Source organism: Onychomys torridus, chromosome 3 (genome assembly GCF_903995425.1).
Source record: "Onychomys torridus chromosome 3, mOncTor1.1, whole genome shotgun sequence".
NCBI lineage: Eukaryota > Metazoa > Chordata > Mammalia > Rodentia > Cricetidae > Onychomys > Onychomys torridus.
In genome coordinates this window covers 69591592-69616337 of record NC_050445.1, presented here as the reverse complement: position 1 = coordinate 69616337, position 24746 = coordinate 69591592, and the positions used below count along the sequence as shown (strand labels likewise).

At 41.7% G+C, this 24746-nt stretch overlaps 1 protein-coding gene across 1 annotated transcript in view; it reads left to right on the top strand.

Annotated features, from left to right (window-relative positions):
- Nucleotides 1-8446: 8446 nt before the first annotated feature.
- LOC118580838 (PH domain leucine-rich repeat-containing protein phosphatase 1-like) overlaps nucleotides 8447-24746 on the top strand; it is a 30141-nt gene continuing 13841 nt past the window's right edge. The window contains exons 1-2 of the mRNA XM_036182825.1: nucleotides 8447-8816; nucleotides 9269-9429. Coding sequence (XP_036038718.1) covers nucleotides 8584-8816; nucleotides 9269-9429 — 394 coding nt within the window. The 5' untranslated portion in view covers nucleotides 8447-8583. The remainder of the gene's footprint in view (nucleotides 8817-9268; nucleotides 9430-24746) is intronic.

Sequence of the window (24746 nt, the reverse complement as noted above, 5' to 3'; positions counted from 1 at the left end):
ACAAAAGGGCCTCTGAGGCTTCAAGGATTACAGACCTTGGGCTACAGGGTGCTGGCTAAGAAAGCCCAACTTTGTACATCAGAGGCTACCTGTCTTAGCTACCAGCTGAGGGAGGCAAAAGGAGCCTGTCTCAGACTAGGATGCTGCCATGCTTCAGATTCCAGCTCCAAAGACTCAGAGACAGGTTTGAGATTCTAGGTGCAGTTAGGTATTGCTGCCTCTGGACAGCCGAGTTTTTGGAAACATCAAAGTCTCTATACACCAGCACAAGGTGGAGGTGGTAGCATAGGGTGGGGGTGGGTGGGAGGGAGCGATAACAAGTCCCTAATCTGGACCAAAACTAAACAAAAGGCATCTGAGGCTTTAAAAACAACTCTGAGTTCTGCTCCAGCCCTACCACTTCTGGATGTCTCAAAACCTCCCCATCTGTTTGTCCATGATGAAAGGATTTTAATCCAACCTTTGAGGACATGGAAGCACCCTGTGACATACCTGTCCACAGGATGGCCCAATTGTCTAAGAGCTGTGGCAGCTACTGGTAGTTTGAGAGAAAAAGCAAACAAGTTAATACTGGGTCAAGATCTACTGACAGCATCCCACACTGTTGAGGCCCCACACTGTTGTTCTCCAAGGAACACCAGAAGGCTGTCTGTCTAATGCCTGTGTGACCCAGTACCAGGCCCTACTCCTGGACCACCGTTGAGTCCAGTTTGTGAAACCTACCATCAATCCTGATACCCTCTAGACTGGTGATGACCTGCAGGTACTCATCCATGAGTGTCATGAGATGAAAGATGAAACCAGTTTGTGGGAGTTGCAGTAGTCATTTTAACCGAAATGATTTGAGCCCAAGCCAAGTACCCCAGCCCAGAAAGCAGAACCAATCAATCTAACCCAGGTCTACATGGCATGATACATGGACAATTGCTATGCTTTTACTACCATGTGTGTCTATGGTATGAACCACAGAGAAAGAGGGCTTCTTGCCACTGGGGAAAGGACATTAAAAACAAAGAGAAAATCTTGGCCTTAAATTCACTATGGAGTTCAGAATGACCTTAAACTTCTGGTCCTCCTGCCTCTGCCTCCCAAGTCTCAGTGTTACTGGTGAGTACCAACATGCCTTGTTTCTGTAGTCCAGTCCTTTAAGGATGCCAGACGAGCACTCTGTCAAACTGGCTTTCCTATTTTTGAATTTTAAGTTCTTTGTTCAATTTCAGCTTTCAGGCCTTCTTCAGATAATGTGTTTTGGAGATGCTTCCTCCCAGTTTGTGGCTCATCTTTTTATCCTCTTGACAATGTCTATCACAGAAGTCTCTTTCCTTTCTTTTATTAAAAACAGATACTTTTCATACAGCATATTTTGATTAGTTTCCCTCCCACAACTCCTCCAAGATTCCCCCACCCCTCTATCAGAACCCACACCTTTCTGTCTCTCGTTGGAAAACAAACAGGCATCTGAAGAATAACAATAAGATAAACCAGGATAGGACAAAAACAGAAGAAAAAGAGCCAAAGGAAAAGCACAAGATATACATGAAGACACAGAGACACCCATGTTTGTACACACAGGAATCCCCTGAAAACAAGAAAGAATCTGTAAGGTCAAAAAACAAAACCCACCCACACATTAGTAGACAAAGGACTTCCAAAGGTGCCAAGATGCCATTGAGTTTGTTTATATCACAGACGTTGCTAACGGCAATGATCGTGGATCATGCTTTTGGTCTGGGTCTCACAAGTCACAGTCAAGACAAAGTGTTTTTATTTTATTTTCACGCTGTACTTCATCCATTCAGAGCTCACTGCTGTTGTTGAAGGTATAAGGTTGGCATCTGCGTTCATTTTCTGCTTGTGTTGTGGCTATGCTTTCCTCCCACGTCGAGTAGAAGGGTGAGCTTTCCTATTAGAGCCTTGTCCCTGGTCTGAGAAGAACAGCACTTGGTTTTCACCGTTAAGTACGTTTTAGATTTATGCTTTTAATGGCTGCTTCTCATCAAGCCGAGCAAGTTCTTCCTTTTTCTGATTTTGTGAGTTTTTACCTCAATGGACGATTATTTTTTTTTGTCATCTCATTATTCTATATCTATTAATATGCTTATATTATTTTTCCTCTTTAGCTTGTTGTTGGAATAGAGTACATTGATTTTTATGTTCACGACCAGCTTTGCATACCTAGAGTAAGTCCTACTTTTTACTTTCTTTTTTCTGAGACTGGATTCATGGATGCCAGCCTGGCCACCATCTTGCCCTATAGCCAAGACTGACCCTTAAACGTCTGGTGTTCCCACCCCTGCATCCCGAGTGCTGAGATTACAGGCCAACAACACACCTAGTTTATGTGGGGCAAGGGATCAAACCCAGGGTTTCAAGAATGCTAAGGAAATATTCTGTCAACTGAATTTTTTATTTTTACTTCATTGAACACAATTTGCCAGTTTCTTCCTGAGGTTTTCTATATCTGTGCTCATGAGAGATACTGGTCTATAATTTCTCTTTCTCATAATTGAAAAGTTTCTGCACCCCATAGGCCTCTCTGCTGACTCAGCAATCCAAATCAGACCAAATCAAACAGAATTAAGAAAAAACCCAGGTTTAATGGGTAAAATGCTCCCGGGTGATTTTTCAGCCTGGGAAGAGAGACAAAAAAAAAAGTGTCTGTTTTCTGGGGTGTAGTTTAAATACCCTGTGGGAGTGGTCTTGAGCATCTCTGGGGAGGAGTGGTCTTTGGCCAGCTTGAGACAGGGCAGGGTTTGGAGAGAGACAGATGGGGAGGGGAGTTGATGTGAAGCATCTACCAGAACATTCTAGTCTCTATGGGTATATGGGTGCCAGGGGCTGAGGTCCAGCTTCCCCCAGAACAATAATGTTTTCTTTTTTGTACCCTGGCAATGTTTAACCTCATTTATGGTTAATCTATTTTCTAGAAGAATTTGCTACCATTTCTTCTTTTAAAACTTGGTAGAATTTGCCATTTGGTGTACCAAGGCTCTGTAAGCTCTGTGTTTGGAAAGGACATTATTATGAAAAACCCCCCGGCACCCCTATAGGAATGCTATGTTTGCAAGGCTTATAAGGGAACAAAAGACAGTTCCAGGAAATAGAATGGCCCCACCGCAGCCCAGATAGCCGATAAGCATTGCCCTGTTGTGCAAACCCCCTAGCTTGTGAGGCACGTAGGGGAACAAAGGAATTCAGCTAGAAGGCAACCAGAGCAGCTGGAATTCTAGATAGGGGTTGAGTCGACACACATATCTGGTTACCAAGGAAACCCACAAACCGCCCTGAGCCTGAATCCACGCCCCATTTGATTTATGCTTATATATTCTCGCCTCACTTGAATTGTCCAATCAGAACCATTCGCGCCTTGTTTAAACTATCCAATCAGAACCCTTTGACTAATGCTTTCCCCGCGCTTCTTGCTATAAAAACCCATCCCACCAACCCAGAGGCGCGCTGGTCTTCCGAGAGGCTTGGTTACCCCAGGTACCTGTGTTTTAATAAACCTCATGCTGTTGCATCTGATCGGTGGTCGCTGCGTGCTCATTGAGCCGGGGGTCTCTCCTGAAGGGAGATCTCTCCGGGGGTCTTTCAATTATAGACTCTGTGTCTGTAGTGGTGCACTGGATGAAAACTCCCATAGGCTCATAGGGAGCAGCACTGTTAGGAGGCGTGGCCTTGCTGGAGTGGGTGTGGCTTAGTTGAAGGAAGTGCGTCACTATGGGGTGGGCTTTGCTTAAGCCAGGTCTTCAATGACATTCTCTTCTGCTGCCCGAGGAACTAGATGGAGAACTCTCAGCTCCTTCTCCAGCATCATGTCTGCCTGCACATCACCATGCTTTCTGCCATGAAGACTAAACTTCTGAACTGTAAGCCAGCCCCAGTGAATGTCTTCCTTTTTAAGAGTTGCCCTGGTCATGGTGTCTCTTCACAGCAATAGAACCCAACCAAGACAGTGTCTTTAATGTTGTCTGTAATAGTCCTTTGAAATGCTTTTAGTGTCTATGCAACCAACATTCATTTCTACTATTAGTATTTGCATCTTCTCTTCTTATTAGTTAACTTGACTCCATGTTAATTAGTGTTATTGATCTTTTTAAAGAGCCAAATTTGGAGTTTGTTGATTCCCTGTTTTCAATTTCATAGATTGTTGCTTTAATTTTTTTCTGCTGCTTCCATTTTTTAAAAATGTATTTCTTTTGAGGCATTTGTTAATTAGAATGTGTTGTTTAATTGTTTTGGTGGGTTTGAGTCCAGTTATCTTTGTGTTAGTGATTTCTGGTTTAATTCAAGTAGATAAAGATAGGGGAGCTGGAGAGATGGCTCAGCAGTTGCTGCTTCTGCAGAGGACCCAGGCTTGTTTCCCATCATCTACATGGCAGCCACGATGGCCTGAAACTCCAGATCCAGATGATCCAAAGCCCTCTTCTGGCCTCTGTGGGCACCAGGCATGCACACAGTGCACATACTTACGTGCAAGCCAACACACACTAAAATAAAAGCAAATAAATTAAGAAAATAGATAGACTTATGAAACAGTCAAGTAATCCTAGAAGCACCCTCATTCAGAAAGATTTGGGGAGCCCTTCCAAAGTGCATCTTGAGAAATTCTGTATATTTTGATTACATATGTTGATTATAACATAATTAATTAATATAATTAATGTACTATAAATGTATTTGATTAAGGACATTATCTTCTTATTGTTTTGGTATACTTGACTGTTGCTGCTTGTTCTGAGCCAAACAGGAAATAAACATCCTCTGATACAAACACACTTTAATTATTCTTCTGGTTTAGAAGTCACAGAGGCTGTAACATTTTAGTTTTTTTTTTTATGTAAACAAACATTTATGTGTTTCTCTTTTCTTATAATATTCATTCATATTTCAAATAAGACAAAAGTTTATAAGCCTTTTGTCATTTTATTTTAAACATTTTTTTGGGAATTTCACACGTGAGTACTGTATTTATAACATTTCTAAGCAACTCTCTCCCCACTCCAGTTCCTCCTGTGTGCCCCCCTCAAATTCATGCTGTTTTCTTCTTTTATTTTTATTGTTACATACACACACGTTTGTATAAGTACAGTCTGCAGAGTGCATTGAGTCCCCCTAGGTGAAGAGCTTCAGGCAACATCGACTATTAAGAGGAAGAGAATCAGTCTTCTCTAGGTATGAGAACTCCGATGTCTTATCCGATCCCAAGTGGTCATCTTTACACACATAAACTTATGAGTTTATAAAAATTTCATGTTTCCTCTTAGGGACTCCTCCATTCAAACATACGTGAAGAGAAACCCCAGCACTCAGGAGAGGGAGGCAGGAATAGCAAAAGTTCAAGTCAGGCTTCCGTGTGCTTGTGTGTACACCTGCACACGCATATGTGCCCATGATATACACACATACACACAAAAATTTAAAACTTGCATATATATTCATGAAAACATAATTTGTCATTTATTAGTGTTTTCTTATACATGCCAAGCATCTAGCAATTCAGACTCACAAGTCTGATGAGTGAGATTTTTTACCTCTACTAATAACTGACTGTATCACTCCAAAATTTATGTGTTGAAGCCCCACTATGACGGTATTTGAAGATGGGCCTTGAGAAATAGTTAGGTCATGAGGGTGAACTCTCCACGACTGGATTAATGTCTGCGTTGTAACAGAGAGATGGTGGGGAGAACAGGAATGCTCTGTTTGTACCTCACTGGACAAGGACAGGGCGGCTGCTGTCCGTGGGTTGGGAAGTCACCCTTACCTGACACCAGATCTTGCTGTCTGACTCCCAACACGGTCACAAATGTTTCACTGTTCCTGTGTGTTGCTTTGTGGTGCTAAAGGTCGAACCCAGGACTGAGTTACATCTCAGGTCCTTAAGATACTTAAGTTACCCAGTCTATACTATTATTGCTGTAGCAACACAAGCTAAGACAAACCTTTGAAAAAGTATTTAAATTTTTTGTTACATCAAACTGATGTGTTTAGCCTTTGAAATGACTTAACATATTCCAAAGGTCCTACAAAAGTAGCATGCTACTGGGAGCAACGTAATACTTATAAAGCTTACACAGCTCATTCTTTCAGATAAGAGAACCTAATTATTTCACATTCCCAGGTTGGGAATGGGGCTCATGGTGTGGAGAACACAGAACACAACCTTACACTTAGGCTGTAATTCTCTCTTACTGTAGTCACTACAGAATACTGTGTATTGAGGTCTAAAGGACCCTTGAAATCTTGTTTAAGCTAGAGACAACCGTATGCTACATGAGACTCTTAACTATCTCACTGATTGGAAGACTTGAACATTTTTGAAATTCTAGTATGCTTCATGACATGTAGTTCCCAAAATATGCCCTCCATTTGATCAGTACCATTTGTTGAAGATGCTGCTTTTTTTCCCCCAGTGTGTCTTTCTGGCTTCGTAATAAAAAAAAAATCAGGTGTTCATAGGTGTGTGAGTCTTCAGTTTGATTGCATTCATTAACGTGTCTGTTTTTGTGCCCAAACCATGCTGTTTTTATTACTATAGCTCTGTAGCACTATTTGAGATCAGGGATGGTGATATCTCTAGCACGTATTTAGTTATGCAGTTTTGCTATCCTGCTGTTTTTTATGTTTCCATATGAAGCTGAAGATTTTCCTTTCAAGATCTGCGAAGAATTGTGTTGTGATTTTGATGGGGATTGAATCTGTAGATTGATGTTTTTGGTAGGATAGCCATTTTTACTATGTTAGTCCTACTAATCCATGAGCTTGGGAGATCTTTCCAACTTCAGATATCTTCCTCAATTTCTTTCTTCAAAGACTTAATGTTTTTATCATGCAAATCTTTCTTTTACTTGCTTGGTTAGAGTAACCCCAAGATATTTTCTAGTATTTTAGGCTTTTATGAAAGGTATTCCCTGATTTCTTTCTCAGCCTGTTCGATGTTTATGTATGATAAGGCTACTGATTTTTTTTAAGTTAATTTTGCATCCAGCTCTTTCCTGAACGAGTTTATCAGCTGTAGGAGTTCCCTGGTGGAATTTTTAGGGTCACTTATGTATACTATCACATCATGCTCCAATAAAGATTCTTTGACTTCTTCCTTTCTGGTTTGTACCCTCATCTCCTTCAGTTGTCTATTGCTCTAGCTGAGACTTCAAATATGGAGAGAGGGGACAGCCTTGCCTTGTTCCTGTTTTAGTGGAATTGCTTTGAGCTTCTCTCCATTTAATTTGTGTTGGCTGTTGGCTTGCTGTAGATTGTCTTTATTATGTTTACATATGTCCCTGGCATCCCCAATCTCTCCAGGACTCTTATCACAAAGGGGTGTAGGATTTTGTCAAAGGCCTTTTCTACATCTGATGAGATGATCAAGTGTTTTTGTCTTTCAGTTTGTTTATATGGTGGATTACATTTTTTGATTTACATATGTTGAATCATCCCTGGGAAGAAGCCTACTTGATCTAATTCTTAATTTTCTCTTTTCTTCTGTTTAAATTTTTGACCTAAGGCTCAAATGCCAGTGAATCTCAAAATCTGTAAAGTGCTAGTGCTAATTATGTTAACAATTATGTTATTACTGTTTTTATTCCGGTGAGTCTTTACCATTTGCAGTGGGGTGGGGTAGGACAGCCTGAGAAAGTACAGTTCCCCTCTCTGTTACCTGTACAGATATTGGAGGAAGCAAACAAACTACCAAGAATCGGGCTCAATCACACTCCGAATGCCCCCCTAGACCTCTGGGATATGTCTTCTGATTCTCCTAGAGTTGTGTTAATGGCCCTCCTCTCGGTGTCCAAAATAAAATGAAATTAAAAGCCACCTTAAAAAAAATGGCTTGCGGATGGAGACATGGTTCAGAGGTTAAAAATACTGGCTGTTCCTCCAGAGGACATGGGTTGGATTCCCAGAACACATACAACACTTCTGTAACTCCAGTCCCAAGAACCTAAGACTCTCTTCTGTCTGCCAACAGTACTGCACACGCATGGTGCACAGACACACCTGCACTACAAAATAACCACACAAATAAAAACATCTACGGGCCCTCCCACTTTGCTCAAATTCTTACCCAATCAGTCTATCTTAATTGCATCTGAGAGTGGGTGACTCACACCCAGGTCCTTTATCATTGTAACCACCTGGCACATATCTGTGGATCCATATCTGTGGAATGATTGACTTGCCATACACGCAGGGCATGGTCCCTTGGTGATTCCAGAGCAACAATGCGGCTCTTTGCAGATGCTGGGGGGCGAATTCTCGCTGCTGCAACCCTGCAGGTGGTGTCCCTCACCTCTCCAATGCGCTTTTCCTTCCTGGGGTCTGCAGTCTCCGGGTGGCGACGGTCGCGTCGCTGTGGAGACTAGCGAGACGCGGGGAAGGAACTACATTTCCCAGCTACTCCGGTGCGCGCGGCCGGGTGCAGCGCGGGGTTGGGGGGGGTGGTGTTGGGGGGGCAAGTGCACGAGGCCCGCTGCGCACCCAGCTCTGCTCCCCGCCGTGCTGGCCGCCCGCCCCGGCCTCCGCCTGGGGATGAAGTGGGAGGCGCTAGAAGCCACTTAGCTCCAGCCTGGCGCCCGCCCGATGCGGCGCTCGCTCGCTGCCCCCGCCACCGAAGCGCCCGCGAGGCACAATGCAGCACTGAGGCAGCGGCGGCTGCGGCAGCGGCGCGGGCCGGGAAGGGGCGGCGGGGAACCGGAGCCCGCGGCCGGGGCACGAGCAGCTGAGCGCCGCCACCATGCAGGCAGCGGCAGCCGCGTCCTTCTGGCTGCTCTGCGCCTTGGGGACCTGCCCCCTGGCAAGCTGCGGTCCGGCAGGTAAGTTCGCAGCTGCCTGGGCTGCCAGGACTCTTTGGAGCCCCGAGGTACCCCGAAAAGCCGCACCCGCGTTTCCACAGCGCGCGGGTTTTTTTTTTAATTTTTATTTTTTGAAGGGCAGTGAGAAAGGAGCAAACGTGTGGGGGCTCGAGGATGCATCAGCAATCTGGGGCCAAATGCCTTTTTTTTTTTAATCCCTTGAAGGAGAAGAGAATGGGGAGAATGGGAAAGGGGTGCCCTTTTTCCGGGCCCGGGGATGCTCTCGGATGAGCTGGTCCAGAGCTCTCCAGCTGGTGTCTCTGCGTCCTTCCCAGATGGGTCCGGGAGGGAGGAGGCGGGGGAATTTTCGTAGGGGAGATACAAGGTGGAGGACTGTGGGTCAGGGGAATTATTGTTATTATTATTATTATTTACCGTTTCTCTTTACTTCTGCCCTCCTGCCTGCCTGCAAGGAGACGCCTCACTGAGGGAGCTGGAGAGGGCGGACGAAAACCGCTTCCTGGAGCGCCAGAGCACCGTGCCACTGCGTCTCATCTACCGCTTGGGCGGCGAGGACGAAACTTGGCACGACCGGCTCAACACACGGGTGCGGGGCCACCCTGGCGGCCGGCAGGTGAGCCGCGGGGTGAGGGAGGTGGGCTGTGGCGCAGCCCCACGACCCCACGTTTGCTTAGGGTTGCCCTGGAGACGCGGTGTGCTGGGTGAAAAGAGCACAGACCTAATGCGACTCGTGCATGATGCTCCCGGTGCAAGAAGGAGGAGAAAAGGAGACAGAAAAAAAAGGAACCCAAAGAAGCACAGGCCCGGGGTTTTGCAGAAGCGGGGGTTGGAGGGGATGGTATGGATACTCCTAGTAGCCCAGTAACCTGAGCGAGAGACGAGAGGCCGAGACCCCATCTCCTTAGTCAAGCAAAAACTGCAGGAGGTAGGACATTCTGTTTGGGTAGGATTGCATCATCATCTTCGTTGTTTTAACTCTGAGAGAAGGCTTTATAACACAAGAAGAAAATAGGAAGGAGAAGGAAACTAAGCATCCCCAAGAAACCCAAACAGAAATCAACTATGCTGCAAAATCCCCTGCCCACTTAGATTCGTGAACAACAGAGATATACCCGTTCACTCCTGATTTCCACAAACCGGTCCTCCCTACCTTTTTCACTGTTGTTATTAGGGGCTGTATTGTTATTGAGCACTTATTTCCTTAAAACACACACACACACACACACACACACACACACACACACACACAAAACTAATTTATCGCATTAAATTAATCAAGCGAATGTACCTGCATTTGAATCAATACCAAACACCCATAGATATGATTGAAAATCATTTTGAAGTTACTGGCTAATTCTAGCAAGTATTTTTGGGCCCATGTAAGTGTTTTTCTGGTTGTATGATCAATGAGCCTGACAGTTCATTGATTTGCAGGTACATCTGAAGGAAGTTCATGTAGTTGGAAATTGTTGTAGACTTTACTGAAGATAAGCTGGACATTTTCACATCATAAATACACTCAACACTAACGTAACTGTAATGTGCTAATGTACTCAGTCACTCACATGTGTGAGATATATAAAGACTGAAAAGTGTTGTCCGTGTTTGCAGCCAAGTCACTGGCTCCCTTACAGTTTTGACCTAGACGGAGATTCAGGGTTACTTGTAACATCCATTGAAGTTAGATGATTGTAGTAGAAGCTTTATCTGCCCATCCCTTAATGAAGGATTTTATTATCCGAATTAATGTTTGGCAGCTGCCTATGTCTCTTCTTATTTTGACTTGTTTCCATGGAAAAACTACATAATCAGGGAACTTGTGTCTTATTTCTCAGTAATAAATATTATTCCTGTGGAGGAATAGTCTGATGCTCACTTGTAGCCTTTTATTTAAAAAAAAAAAAATCCAGACACACAAACTAGACAGGATTATAGTGAGTTCTAGCTCAGTCATTGGTAACTTACAGTCTGTCTCCTGCTGTTCTTCCTCTTTCTGTATCACTTTGATGCAAATAATAGTTCATTTATTAAAATTTTCAGTAGTGAAACTCTTGACAGGTAAGGGTTATTTTTAAAAATGTTACCCTGAATTGCTATGTTAAAAATAAGATTAATTCTTTAATACTACAAAGCAACCATTCTTTCAAAAACTTTTACATATCTCAAAAATATGCTTATATGTGTATAGTTTTCAATGCATATTTTTTCTCATTTTGAGCCAGAGCTAAAATAGTGCATACTTAGTTTATTTAAGTTTCTTTTAGTGCATGGTTTCTTCCACCCATGCCTTTATTTTTTATTTTTAATTTTCCTTGTAATTTATTCCATTCTCTAGTTTTCCATGGTCTGGATTTTGCTGAGGTAGTCAGTGTGTTAAAACAAGTCCCAGAGTCTTAGTGGGAAAGGAAAGAAGGACGGACAGAATCAGAGATGCAGGAGGAGAGTGAAGGAGCAGACCCTGGAACTCGGGGTCTCTGCCTCATGTCGTCACCACCCCAGTGCCTACTCCTTCTCTATGCTGGTGAAAGGCCACTAATTTTGAAAGACAGACTATTCTTTTTTTCTCTCTCGGTGTTTTTAGAATACCAATTCTGAGATGTTTGGACTCATATAGGCCTCTCCACTCGGGGCAGATGGCACCACAGGCCCTTCAGAAGTAAACTTCACAGTTGGGAGAATGAGACTATTGTTTGGTGGGACATAAGTGATTTGGTAGAATTTAGATTAAACAGCATGCATAGATTATTAATTCAGGTCAGAAGTGGAAGTTATAAATACTATTTATAACTGTGACAAATTATCCTTGGTGTCTAAAGGTACAAATAGTGTATCTTGGTGTCTGCATCAGCAAGGAAGTCAGTGTACTTAACTAGGACCCTTAAATTACAGCAGGACACAACAGAGAACTGGCAGAATCACAAAGACCTACTCCTCGTGGTATACCCGACATCCCTACCGCAAGGAAACTCAGGGCTTTCTTGTCCATTAGGCATCGCTGGTTTCCAGAGAGCTGTAATTTAACCTGAAAATATTTTGATTTTTATATAGATCTTATTATTTTTATTATTTGATAAATACATGGAACTTTTGGCATTGTAGGTACCCATGGATACAATTTAGGAACTCCCATTATCTTTCAGAAATAACATCTGGATGCTTTTTTTTTTAGCTGTGAGCTCGTAAGGCGCGCACATGTGTGTGTGTGTGTGTGTGTGTGTGTGTGTGTGTGTGTGTAATTCATTTCTTGACTCATTAAAAGGATTTTATTCACTGGAGCTCTTGCTATTTAGCATGTTAAAATAAGCCAAGGCCATGGGGATTTAGAGATAAAAGACACAGTTCTCTCCCTAAAGGGGTTTACAGACACAGACAGCTGGGAGAGTGAATGAGCGGATGAACAATTACTCCTTGCCCTTTAGTCTTGAGGTGACCGCGGACTGCCGGGCACATGGAAGTCAGCACTTGTCTTTGTTAACTGCAGATGATTTTGGGGGTCTAGAGTGAAGAGAGTTTAGCTTCTAGATGCTTCAGCAAGGTCTTGACTTTCTGAGGAGTTGGGTTTGGTTCAGCGGGCTTTGTAAGCATTTCAGGAGGAGGATTAGCTGGCTAAATTCACGATCCTATGTTATAGTCCTAGCGTCACAGAAGAATCATTGTAATTCCTAAGAGTGAGCAGGCTTAATCAGTCATTTTTACTCACTGAAAAATGCCCATGCATATCGCTAAGCTTTGTAGGACTAAGCTCCCAAACATTACTAAACACACGTTGCCTGAGTGTCATTTTAAGCACCCAGATCAATGCTGGGTATACACTGAGCCTCCTACAGGCTGTTAAGTATCAGCACCTCCCTTGGGCAGCTGGAAGACTGTTTAGAGATTTTATGACATCATTTAAATGCAAATGATACCCTAATGACCTGAATTTAACACATTCTCTGAAGTTACAGATTACTCAAGTTTTATATAATGCAGTGAAACTGAATAGCCTTAATAAGTCAGACTTATAGGCCCCTTAAAATTGTTCAGAAATGACCTCCTACCTGATAAGCTCAAACAACTGACCTAGGGAAGACAGTCACAAAGACTAGGTGAGTACCAGGCTTCTTGTATTAGTGATGTGAACTTGTTTTGGTTCTGTTGGAATGATGACAATTTAGTGTGAAATGGTGACTTTGTTGATACAGAAGTTTTTGTTTGTTGTATGATGAGTTAAGTTACCTCATTGCATGCTAATTCATATTGTAAGTGGTAGGATCAGTCTAAGCAGCAGCTTATTATGCCATAAAATACTAGAAATTATAGTCAACATAATCATAGTTGATTGTGGGGAACCTTGCTGTCTTCGAGGTTGTCAAATATGAAATAGTTCCAAGCTTGGAAAATAGCCCTAGGATATTCAAAATAATGAGTCTTTTTTTTTTTTTTTTTTTTAACTTCTGTCTTGACAGTATATGCTAAAAGAATTGCGAGTTTGTGAATAGTGGGGTAAAACATATTTTTCACCGATTTGGGTAAGGTATCATCTACTGGTTTTTACTAGTGGTTTAATATTGATAACCCTATAGTTGTTATTTAGAATATGATTATTAATGCTTGCTCTTTTTGCCAGCTAAGCATCATAAATTTACTATAGCATCAGAAATGGGTTAGCTGATAACTTACTCTTTTACATAGTTACATATAAATTCTGTTATTTATTTTATACCAAGTAGGTTTGTATTTCTGCATACAACATCATTTCTTCTATCAGAAGTGTTTGTTGACAGCCAGTAAAAGATCTGTTTTTTCTCATCTGGTCTTCTACAGATTTTTTAGGAATTGTCATGTGGCAATAAGGATGTGGATTTGTAGTTCCACAGTTTTATAAACCGCCAGTGAGTGGGGCAAAAAGCATAATAAAGGCAGGATGGCTGCAAAAGGTGTGCTCTGGTTTTGTGAATCTTTATATATCTTGTAGAGGATGGGTGAGCGGTCCTTAAAATTGTGGGCTTCACTTGGGAGCATCGAGTTAACCTGACAGTCAGTTGTCTGCAGTACACCTTCCCCAGGGGAAAAGGGCTCCTCGGAATTACAGCTTTGAGGGTGGTTTGCCAAGATAGCACAGATCTTTTTAAAAAAATCTGTGTTTGCTAAGCTTGGTAGCTCAATATTAATAAAGTTAGGCTATAAGCAGCAGGAAAAAGATGTCTCACAGCTTTTTTGTAACCTCCCAATTTTTGTGACAATTGAATAAGTAAAAATAAAAATTGTAATTCCCCTTAAGTATTTAAAAATAAGATTCTTTTAATTTTATATCTATCTATCTATCATCTGTCTATTATCTAGCATCTATTTGTCTATCTATCTATCATCTGTCTGTCTATGTATCTAGCATCTATTTGTCTATCTATCATCTGTCTGCCTATCTATCTATCATCTAATTGTCTATCTATCATCTCTTTACCTATCGTGTGTGTGTATTTGTGTGTGTGTGTGTGTGTGTGTGTGTGTGTGTGTGTGTGCGTGTACACATATGAACATCACAGCACACATGTGAAGGTCAGAGGACAATATACAGGAGTAATTTCTCTCCTTTTTCCATGTAACTTCTGGGAATTGAACTCAGGTCACCAGGCTTGGCAGCAAGCATCAGTATTCACTGAGCCATCTTGCAGGCTTTCCTGTAAATCTTCATTCAAACTTATATAAATGTAGTAATAGGATCCTAGATGACAGAAGAGACCTAATTCAGGCTTTACTGTTTCTTATCTTTGATATTCCATTGTGCATATGTATAGTTGTATGTGTATATATACTCAGATATACATATAGTTATCTTTGAAATTCCACAAAATTATCTTACTGTGCACAGTGGAGCCAGTTTTTGGTAATTTCTTCACAGCTATAGTAAGAGCAAGCATGAATGATTATAAGAGCTTATGGGTTTGTAAAGAATGTTCTTAGTTTTATTTGCTTTCTCATACTACATAAATATGCCAAGTGTTCTTTTGATTGTTCTAGAGCCCATTTTAGAGAGAGAGCTGCTCTTTTTCTCCTGACTCACTGAGAAAGGAATGTGTAACACGGGCATCACTCCACAGCTGCAGTGAGTTGTCAGGGCCACATTTATCACATGGGAAGCAGATGCTCATCCAAGTGGGATGAGGGAGAAAAGCAGAGCCTGGGGAGAACGGTGGGAAACGGGAAGGAAAAGGAAGCAGAGAAAAGATGTCAGTGTACCATGTATGCTGTACAGTAAGATAGTTAATATTTGGTAATTTTGTGGTTACTTTTATGTGTCAGATTAACTTCTTAGTGCCTGATGTACATTACCTTCACAGAAGTCCAGTGGGAGGTCATAACTTGTCATCTTTAAAGAAGCTAAGAGGGGATTTGAACTTGGAAACTTTAGCTCCACTGCACTGGCTGAATACTCACGTTAGATGGCATTCAAGACATTTGGATGTCCTTTGGCATTGGAGTCCAAGGTTTCTTTTATTTTCTCCATTGGACTTAAACTTTTCTTTTAGTGCATCAAAAATGCCTGTGTCTATATGAAAGTGTACTGCAGTGGAGAAACTTGCTGAACACAGTAGGAATTCTTCAATTTTACTATCTTAATAAATAATGCAATATATGGGAGACATTTGTCACCCAAAAGCAGCTCTTGAGGGAGGTGTCTGTAGATATTGTACTGATGATTATATTCTTTCATTATAAATCCAGTTCTTAGTATTCAGCACTCAACATCAACATTATATACGCTTTGTAGCCAGAGCTTTGTTGACAGAGACATGAAATGCTAAACACACATCTGTATTCATAGAACCCCCACAAAAAGAAAAGGTACAGTTATAGTACCAGCAGCTTAAGGGTCTCAAATGTCAAATCATTCAGGTAAAACAGATAAATAGTAACCAGGATGATAAGTTCTGTGAACATCTGGTTGGATGTGTTCATTTGGGCAATGATAGTACTAGAATGAAAAAGATTGGAGAAAAGTAGGAGTTGAAAATACAGGAATTCATTTTTCCAAATGTGTCGTGTGCCCTAAGCACTGTGGTGAGGGATTTACATTCATTATTTTTAATGATGAGGTAGATACTCTTATGCACACTTTGTAGACTTTCCCATGGCCATATAGCTTAATAAAGGGGTAGGAATGGGAAAAATAATTCTGAAAGGAAATGTTAAAAACAGCAAAGTAGTCTTTTACAAAGTTTTTGCTACTAATTTATTATGGATTTCTCGTTTCTCTGTGTTAAAATATTCCAACATCATTTCTTCAAGGAACTCCTGATGTTTATTGATCTTTCTGGATAACTTGTAATTATTTTACATGTAGTTAAAAATACTTAACATCAAAACTGATTTTAGACTTCCACTGCCCTTTACTCCTTATTTAATTCCTTTTAAGATAAAAATCTGTTTTGTCTTCTCCAAGGCAAACTATTATATATAACTGGATTTTGAAAACAAAATTAAGAACTCTGTATCATGATCCAGAAATACCCACAGTGCCAATTGGAAAGAGAGGGAGTTTAGAATTTAGTCATTTCCCGGAATCTATTTGTTGTTTCCTAAGAGGTTGTCAGAGTCATACATATGAGCAGGTTAAATAATTATATTTCTCCCCTTTTATAAAATTAATGTTGTGCCAGGGCAGTTTATCTCTTGGTGGAAGCTGCCTCTTCCCTTCGCTTCTGTTGTTTCGAGTAAGGCTCACTACTAGTTGATTGTTTCTTGTCTATTTTCCCCCCATTTGCTCATGAGGTAGGCTAGTCTCCTCCACTGGCCGGCTTAGCATGCCGGGGCTGAGCTGGTGGACAGTTCCTGGTGATGAATCACCGTCTTCTCAACACTTTCTCTCTTCCTTGGACGCCGGAGAGGAGCTGCTCCTTCATATAACCTGGTTCTGCAGATTCCTTCAGTTCTGGCTGTGTTACTGACACACTCAGCGTGTCCTGCCAGGGTTCTGTTAGAAACACAATAGTGGATCTTCAGCAGGTACAGGTGACAGCCGAGGCTGTGTGTGTCTGGCTTCATTCAGATAGGGTAGCCTGGAGGAGTAGGAAGGGAGAGAGCTGACTGAAAAAGTGACCTGGGATCATCCAAGTGTGGGCAGGAGCGGACTTTGAGTAGGGGTCGGGGAGAAGGCGAGGCTCGGGGAATTCACGGCCCAGCATCGTCCTGGCTCGGCTTGGACAGGGCTGCCTGGAAGAGTCTGATGAGGTTTTTAGTGACTGACCTTAATTTTGATTCTAAGGTTTGTGCTCCGCAAACAGGAGCCTGTGGTTAGCCAGGTTGCCCAGATGGGCCCTTCTGTTCCCGGTGAGGACCCAGTTTGGGGTTCAGCCGGAACAATTCTGCTCCCCTCTGCTCCCTTCTTCCTTCCTCATTGTCTGCTCCCTTCTTTTCCTTTTCTCTCCTCTTTCTTTTTATTCTTGGTTGGCCTTCAAGTTCCTCAGGTTTGTGAGAGAGGGCCTAAGCAGCCCGTGCTTCTCCCCATGATGTAATCGAGACTGTCGCACTGGGCCCCACCTGGGCCAGGAGATGTCACTGCTTCAAAGTTGATTTCCTAACTCATGCAGGCATTTTTTCCTTTGTTCTCTAAAAGTTATAACTAATTTGTATAAAACGAGTCATAGTTCATGTTGGATGACATGTGATGCTTGTTAATTGAATGTTCAGCAAGTGTGTCTTGAGTTTGGAAGGTAAGCAGTCATTGAGCTGAATAATTAATTGTTTGTTATATGTACTGAGTTATTTACAAGGAGATTTTGGTGTTTCCCGTGGCTTAGCTGAAGTTAGTACTTTGAAATGTGTTGCAGAAAACTTTAGAAAGTGTTTAATAAGGACAATGGGCATGTTAAACAACTCATTTTCAGAGTTGCCAGTGTGTTGAATAATTAAGTCATTGTTCTTAGGAAGAATTTTTTTATTGATGTTGGTAGAAACTTAAACATTACCAAAGATGATAAAAGTTGGGATTCTGGACCCAAACCAGCATTTACCACATTTGTGATCCTGTTTGTGGCGTAACTGTGAATAGATCATTGCGTTCTCGTCTTTATTGTCTCATAAAAATGCCCTTAAGTTAGACAGCTATTGATGGGGTAGACTGTGGTGGAAATCCATGATGTGTTTATTGCTCTCACTACAGTTGCCATTTCTGACTGGGTAAGTCACTAGAGCTAAGACTGTTTTAAACACGGTGTAGAGCAAACGTTGTCGACTGTCGTGGAGCTACCAGGTAGAAACCGGCAAAACCACTGCACTGAGATAGTAGGAAGTCTCGTGTAACTGAATTTCTGAGGTTAGATTAGCAGTGTTCTGTAGTTCTGGATGATCTTGCACAGGCAGTGTTCTCTCATAGTCAATGAAGTTCTATTAATTTATAGCTGAATTAGTTTAGTATGAAACACAGTTGAGAGTATTGATTAATGAGTTCAAATGTTCCAGTGATGAAATCTTGGAAGTTTGCAATTGTATGAGTTGAATGGGGGCGAAAATATTTCATTTTAGCGAAAATTCATAGAAAAGCATAGGGCAACGGCATGCATCTTTGTTTTATTGTATCTCTTCTCAGCACTGAGTGGGGACAATCATGAAGCAAGCACCCAGCAAAGGAGTGTGGATGCTCTGCATAATGACTCTGTTGGTGTTTCTGGGCTTTTCCCTGGTTAATAATGCTTTTCATCTCTTTCATGGTTACCTGTCTGTAAGCTCCACTACTCTCCTGTTCATCATTTTCTTGTGAACCCAGGAAATGCTTCTCTGTAACCTTTGGTGGATTGTCTTTCCTCCTCTTTCTGTCAAGTGCCTCTCTTTGTCTTAGCAACTAAAATAAACACAGGCCTCTGGAAGGTTGCCTGGTGCAGTGTTGGTTCCATGCGACACTGGACTTTACTTGTTTTGGGGGTTTGGAAAAGTGTTATAGATCAACAAGCTCTTCATTTCTCTAACATTGATCTTGTGTGACGCCCCCTCCAGGCTTTTATCTTAGATTCCACTTAAGTTGGCTCTCATTCATTTTCTTCATTGTGTGTGTATCAAAGCACCCGTTCTGCTCCTCAGTGCTGAAACTCTTCTTCCTGATTCCACTGTCTTGATTCTCATTGCTCTTACTCTCCTGGCTTCCAGCTTCATGTGCTCAGTCCCCATGCTGTCCTGGCTAAGCATGACACTTTGAAGGTCTTAGACAAGAACAGGGATCCATTGCTGCAGGATAGTGACGCTATGCCATGTTGCTGTAGGATGCAAATTCAGTGTAAAGAACAACAGCAACGAGGTGTATTACAGGTTACTCAGAGTCAAACGTGTCTCAGGCTTGCCGTAGACTTGTGTGTACTTATGTGTGTGCTGTGGAGGGGATCCAGACACTGATGTGAAGTTGTTTCTGTGAGACAGACTGTAGTCTTTATCTCAAATTTGGTCATTTATAGTTACCATTGTCTGTCTGCTGCTCAGCACAGTTCCTCACCCACAGTAGGTGCTCAGTAAATATCTTTAGTCAGTTTTTATCTTAATTTTCTGTCTCAAAGATATGAAGAAAAAATTAGGTGACTACTTATGTTACTGACTGATAGAGCTATGAGATATCTCCCACAGTTATAAATTCTTTCCAGTAGATATTCCAATTTTTAGTCAGGAAATGTTAGAGGAGTGTGTCCCTCCGACCATATTTATGCCTACTCTCTACCCTCTTTCCTTCCTCTCCCAAAAGTATTCTTGCTGCCCCAGCACAGCCACTGTATGCAGGATGCCCTGGTTCTCTGAAGTACCTGCACAGTGATCCTGTGAACGGAAATCAGAGTTCTTCTTTCCTGGACCCCAAGGCAGAGCTTACAAGAAGAGTCAGGGCCATGGTGCTGAGGGGCAGGAGAGGGAGGAAGGAGCAGGGACTTGGACTGTTGTGAGTCTACTGACACTCCACCGTATAAAGCTGTCTTGCTGTCTCATGGACACTTTAATCACCATGACACAATCACTCATGTCAGTTTATAGCCCTGTCTCTCCTAGTGAAAATAAATCCAAGCTATTTAACCTTTGTGGCTGCATTTATTCATTAGACTTTGTCATTTGCTGCCAGGAGCAGAGTTTTCTTTGAGACAATGATGTGCGTCTTTTGCAAGAGTGTCTGTCATAAAGCATTTTGATAGATTTGAGTTTATGTGACATATTCAGGTAAATATTTCCCTGAGTAGTTAGTTATTCTTTAATTTTTAACTACAATTATAAACTAAGGCCATACTTAATTTTTTCCTTGGAGCTAAGCCTATGATAATTCCTGTTTTAATTTTTTCTAATCTCTGTTTTATGAAAATGTATTATTTAATACTAATTAGTTATATGTTTTAACATTAATTATATGCAATTAAGTAGTTCAAATATGTATAAGATGGAGACATATTATGCAATTTAGTAATAATATATACATTAACTCTTTATTAACTATGAAATATACTTTTAAAGAACATTTAATTAATTGATATGTGTGTATGCGTGTTTGTGTGCAAGCATGTAAATGTGTAGAGGTAGAGGAAAACTTGTGGGGTCAGTTCCCTTCTTCTGTTATGTTGGTCTCAGGGAAAGAGCAGGGGTCACCAGGCTTGGGGGCAAGCACCACTGTGTCTCCCTAACTCCCTTCTATTTTTGGAGCCATGTAGCTCAGACTGGCCTTGAACTCTCTCAAGTTTCTTGTCCTTGTCTCTACCCTCACACCCCAGGATTACAAGCTGAACCACCATTCTGGCCTAACTTCCCTTAATATTAAAGATGTATACTAATATAAGATGTGTTAATATTTTTAAATAAAGGAAATGGCTACCCACATGGTACACCAGGAGATCTCCATGTTTCTTAAAGAGCTGCACATACTAATTTAATTCTGGAAAAGAAACCATAGAGGACAATACTTTAGTCTGAATAGTTTCATGTGTTTATAGTGTAGTGTGAATGGAGGGTCTGAAAATAAGGTTCAAGTGGAAGAGACACTCAGGATTTGTACAGAGACGTTACCATAGTAAAGGATGCAGCAGTTTAAACATCATTCTGAAGAGCTAACCGCCTTAGCTATCTTTAAGACTTCAGGTAACCTTTGATAATCTCAGAAACAAAGGAATTCATTCATATGTATATATGCATTCTGTTTATTTAGAGTTGTGTAGGCAGGTGTGTGCCATGGTCTACCTGTGGAGGTCAGAGGATCAGCCCTCTTCTTCCACCATGTGGGTCCGGAGGATCAGACTCAGGCCATCAACCTTGGTGGCAAGCACCTTTCCCACTGAGCTGTCTCATTGGCCCCCTTTTAAAAAGCACCTTTTTGTTTCTGTAGATTTGCCTATTCTAGATGCTTCAAATAATCTTCATTTCTTTCACTTAGCATGATGTTTTCAGCACTGATCTGTGTTATAGCCTGTGTAATTCATTCCTTCTTATTGCTGAGTAATAGCCAATTATTTATTCATTGTCTTGGTAAACATTTCTATTAATTAAAGTCTTTCATTATGAGTAGCAAAGCTATGACTATCTGTGAAAGATTCATGTGCACACGTGGAAATAGGAGCATGTCACAGAGAAGAACATGTGTCGTAAAACAATTACCTTGCTACATGTGATAGGATGCTTTTTGTTTTTCCACATTCTATTTCACATTTCCTGAAACCCCTGGCCATGATACGTTATGATGATCTTATGATGGAGGTGGGGTGGGGGGACCTTGCTGTTGCATGCTGCTCTAGTCCGTGGAGTTTTCTTTCATTCATTCATTCATTCATTCATTCATTTTTTTTTTTTTTTCCAGAGCTGAGGACCAAACCTAGGGCCTTGCGCTTGCTAGGCAAGCGCTCCACCACTGAGCTAAATCCTCAGCCCCTCATTCATTTATTTTAATTAACAACTTTGTTGTGAAACAATTCCTGTACCATAAAATTTCCCCCTTTTAAATGTATAATTTCATCTTTTTAAAAAAATATAGCTTTTTAAAAAAGATTTATTTATTATATATACAGAAGAGGGTGCCAGATCTCATTACGGATGGTTGTGAGCCACCATGTGGTTACTGGGAATTGAACTCAGGACCTCTGGAATAACAGTCAGTGCTCTTAACCTCTGAGCCATCTCTCCAGGGCCTTTTTTATAAACTTGTTATTCCCTCTTTGCCAAGGAAGAAACCAAAGTTTTCTTTGTTTTGTTTTGTTTTTTTAGCTGAGGATCAAACCCAGGGCCTTGTGCTTGCTAGGCAAGCGCTCTACCACTGTGCTTGTAGCCATTTTCAGTGTGTTATTTTCCCTCTTTGGGGGTGGGGCTCCTGGTTTTTGTCACAGCAGCGTTTGTGGGTGATCTTCTCTCTGCAGCTCAGGTTCTGATTGGCAGGACTCTGGCCAGTGTTGGATGAAGCCTTCAGCTTAGCTGGACCAGTTTCATTTCTTTGCAGTGGATTCTCATATTTAATAAATATTTCAACACTTAATCAATCAACCATGTGTTCCCAGATTTCTAACAGTTTTCAACAAACACTCTTTCCAAAATCTGTTATTCCTGAGTTAATTGTTTGTATTATTTCCCTTAAGAAATAATTAGGTTAGAAAAAGCCCGTATGCTTTTCCTTTAGCGTCATATGTTCATCGGGAGGAAAGCTCCAAGTGTGCCTAGTATTGTTACTGTGTGTGTGTGTGTGTGTATGTGCATCTGTGTCTGTCTGTGTCTGTGTGTATGTCTGTGTGTGATGGAATGTTTCATCTCTGTGAGGCCTTTGGGTCAGGCTTGGGCCTCACATTTCCCTTGCAGAGAGACATGACTGCTTTCTTTGCACTTCTATCCTCTGTGCAGTTAGGTATGCCAGTTTTGTCTCAGCCGTTGACCACACCTTCTCATAGTCTCTGCTCTCTGCAGTATAGTGTCACTACAATTGCAGATCCCTGGTTTGTCTCTGTGTCCTTCTATCCTTGTAAATCATGAGAACTGAGGAGATAGGAAAGTATGGAATAGACTTGGAGTCGTGTTCCTTTTGTATGAAGTTTTGACTTGACAGCTCTGTGGTCTACCATTAAAATTTTCCTTTTTCTCTGACAAGATCTTGCTGTGTTTCCTTGGCTAGCTTATAGCTTGCTTTATCACCCAGGCTGTCCTCAAACTTCCTACAGCTCCTCTGCCTCAGCTTACTGAGTACCGGGAACATAGCCAAGTGCCATTGATTCTCTGTTATTCCACATATGTCCATGTGCATATGTGTGATAATGACTTTAGGAGTTTGTATGTGAGCTGACATCCATTTAATTCACTTCATTGATATTTACTGAGGAAGTACTGCACGGCAGGAACTGTTCCAGGCCCTTGGATTATGTCGGTGACATTTATGTTGAAGTCCATATTTTAGCAGGTGTTTTCTCTGACAGGCGAGCCTATGAGAAAGAGAACAACATTGCAGTAGGGTTTATAGTCTCGGGATGGCAGAGTAGCATGAAGGCATAGGCTGTAATTTCTTTTTCAGCGTTGGAGACCGAAGTTAGGACTTGGGCGTGCTAGGCAAGCACTCTGTGATTGCAGTAGTGCTCAGCCCTCATCTTGTAATTGTTAGTAGGTGGTCCACAAGCCCTCCGAGAAGACCCTGGAAGGTGGGAAATGAACCATGTGGCATCTACGAGGAGCACTCCCGTAGGGTGACTCCAAGGCTTAAATGGGTCTGTCAGTAGCAGAATGGCTATTCTAAAGAAGGTGGTATGTAGCTGGAGAGCTTCTCTCCAGCTCCCGCCAAGCCCCGGCAGTCCCGCAGCCCACATATAAAATGAACACTCAGACTCTTATATTATTTAAACTGTTTGGCCTAATGGCTCAGGCTTCTAGCCATCTAGTTCTTACATCTTAAATTAACCCATTTCTATAAATCTACACCTTTCCACATGGCTTGTGACTTGCCAGTATCTGACATGTTGGTACTCATGGCGGCAGCTGGCAGCGTCTGTCTGCCTCAGCCTTCCTGTTCCCAGAATTCTCCTCTCTCCTTGTCCCGCCTATACTTCCTGCCTGGCTACTGGCCAATCAATGTTTTATTTACAAACACATTTTAATTACATACAAAACATCCCACAGCAGTGGTGCTTGCCAGGCATGGTGGCACAGCCTTTGATCCTAGTCCTCAGGAGGCCAAGACAGGCAGATCTCTGTGAGTTCAAGGCCAGCTTGATCTACATGGAGAGTTCTGGGTCAGAACTAAAGAGTGAGATTCTGTCTCAAAAACAAACAAACAAACAAACAAACAAAGAAACAAAGAAACAAGAAGCAGACTATCACTACCCTCCCTCACAAACACACAGAAGGTGGGATGGGAAAATCTGTTTTGTTTTGTGATAGGTCCTTGATATTTATCCTTGGTTGGCTTGGGACTCAGAGCCCAGGCTGGACTCAACCTTTTGTTGATCTTCCTGTTTCTACCTGCTAACTGTTGTAAATATAGGTGTGTGTCACCACAGCTAGCAGGAAAGTCTTACTGGGGTGGTATTTGTGATTATCCTTATCTGTGGCTGGGGGAGCATTTGGAATAATTCTTGCCTTTAGAGCTATTTTTAGTGTCATCCCTGTAATCTTAGGATACTGGATAATCTCACCAAGAAAGACCAAGTAGATGTTCATTAGGGTCTCTGGATGTGATCCAGTCCCCTACGTGTCCCCCAGTTTCACAACATAATGCATCTGGGTTCTTCTCTGTGTAGTCATATTATTTTTGTGCTCTTAAATACTTACATTTCATGTTAATACATGTGTGGAAATAAGCTTACCCTTTTGTGTTTGTAGATATTTCAGTGCTAACTTGCTGTAGGAGCTTGCTAAGTAGCATGTACTTTTTACTGTGCATAAAAGATGAGAAGGATGCTTCTAACTCACCTTTGAACATATCCCGTTTCACAAAGGGAGGAAGTAGACATAAATTGCATTAAGACACTTTTATTA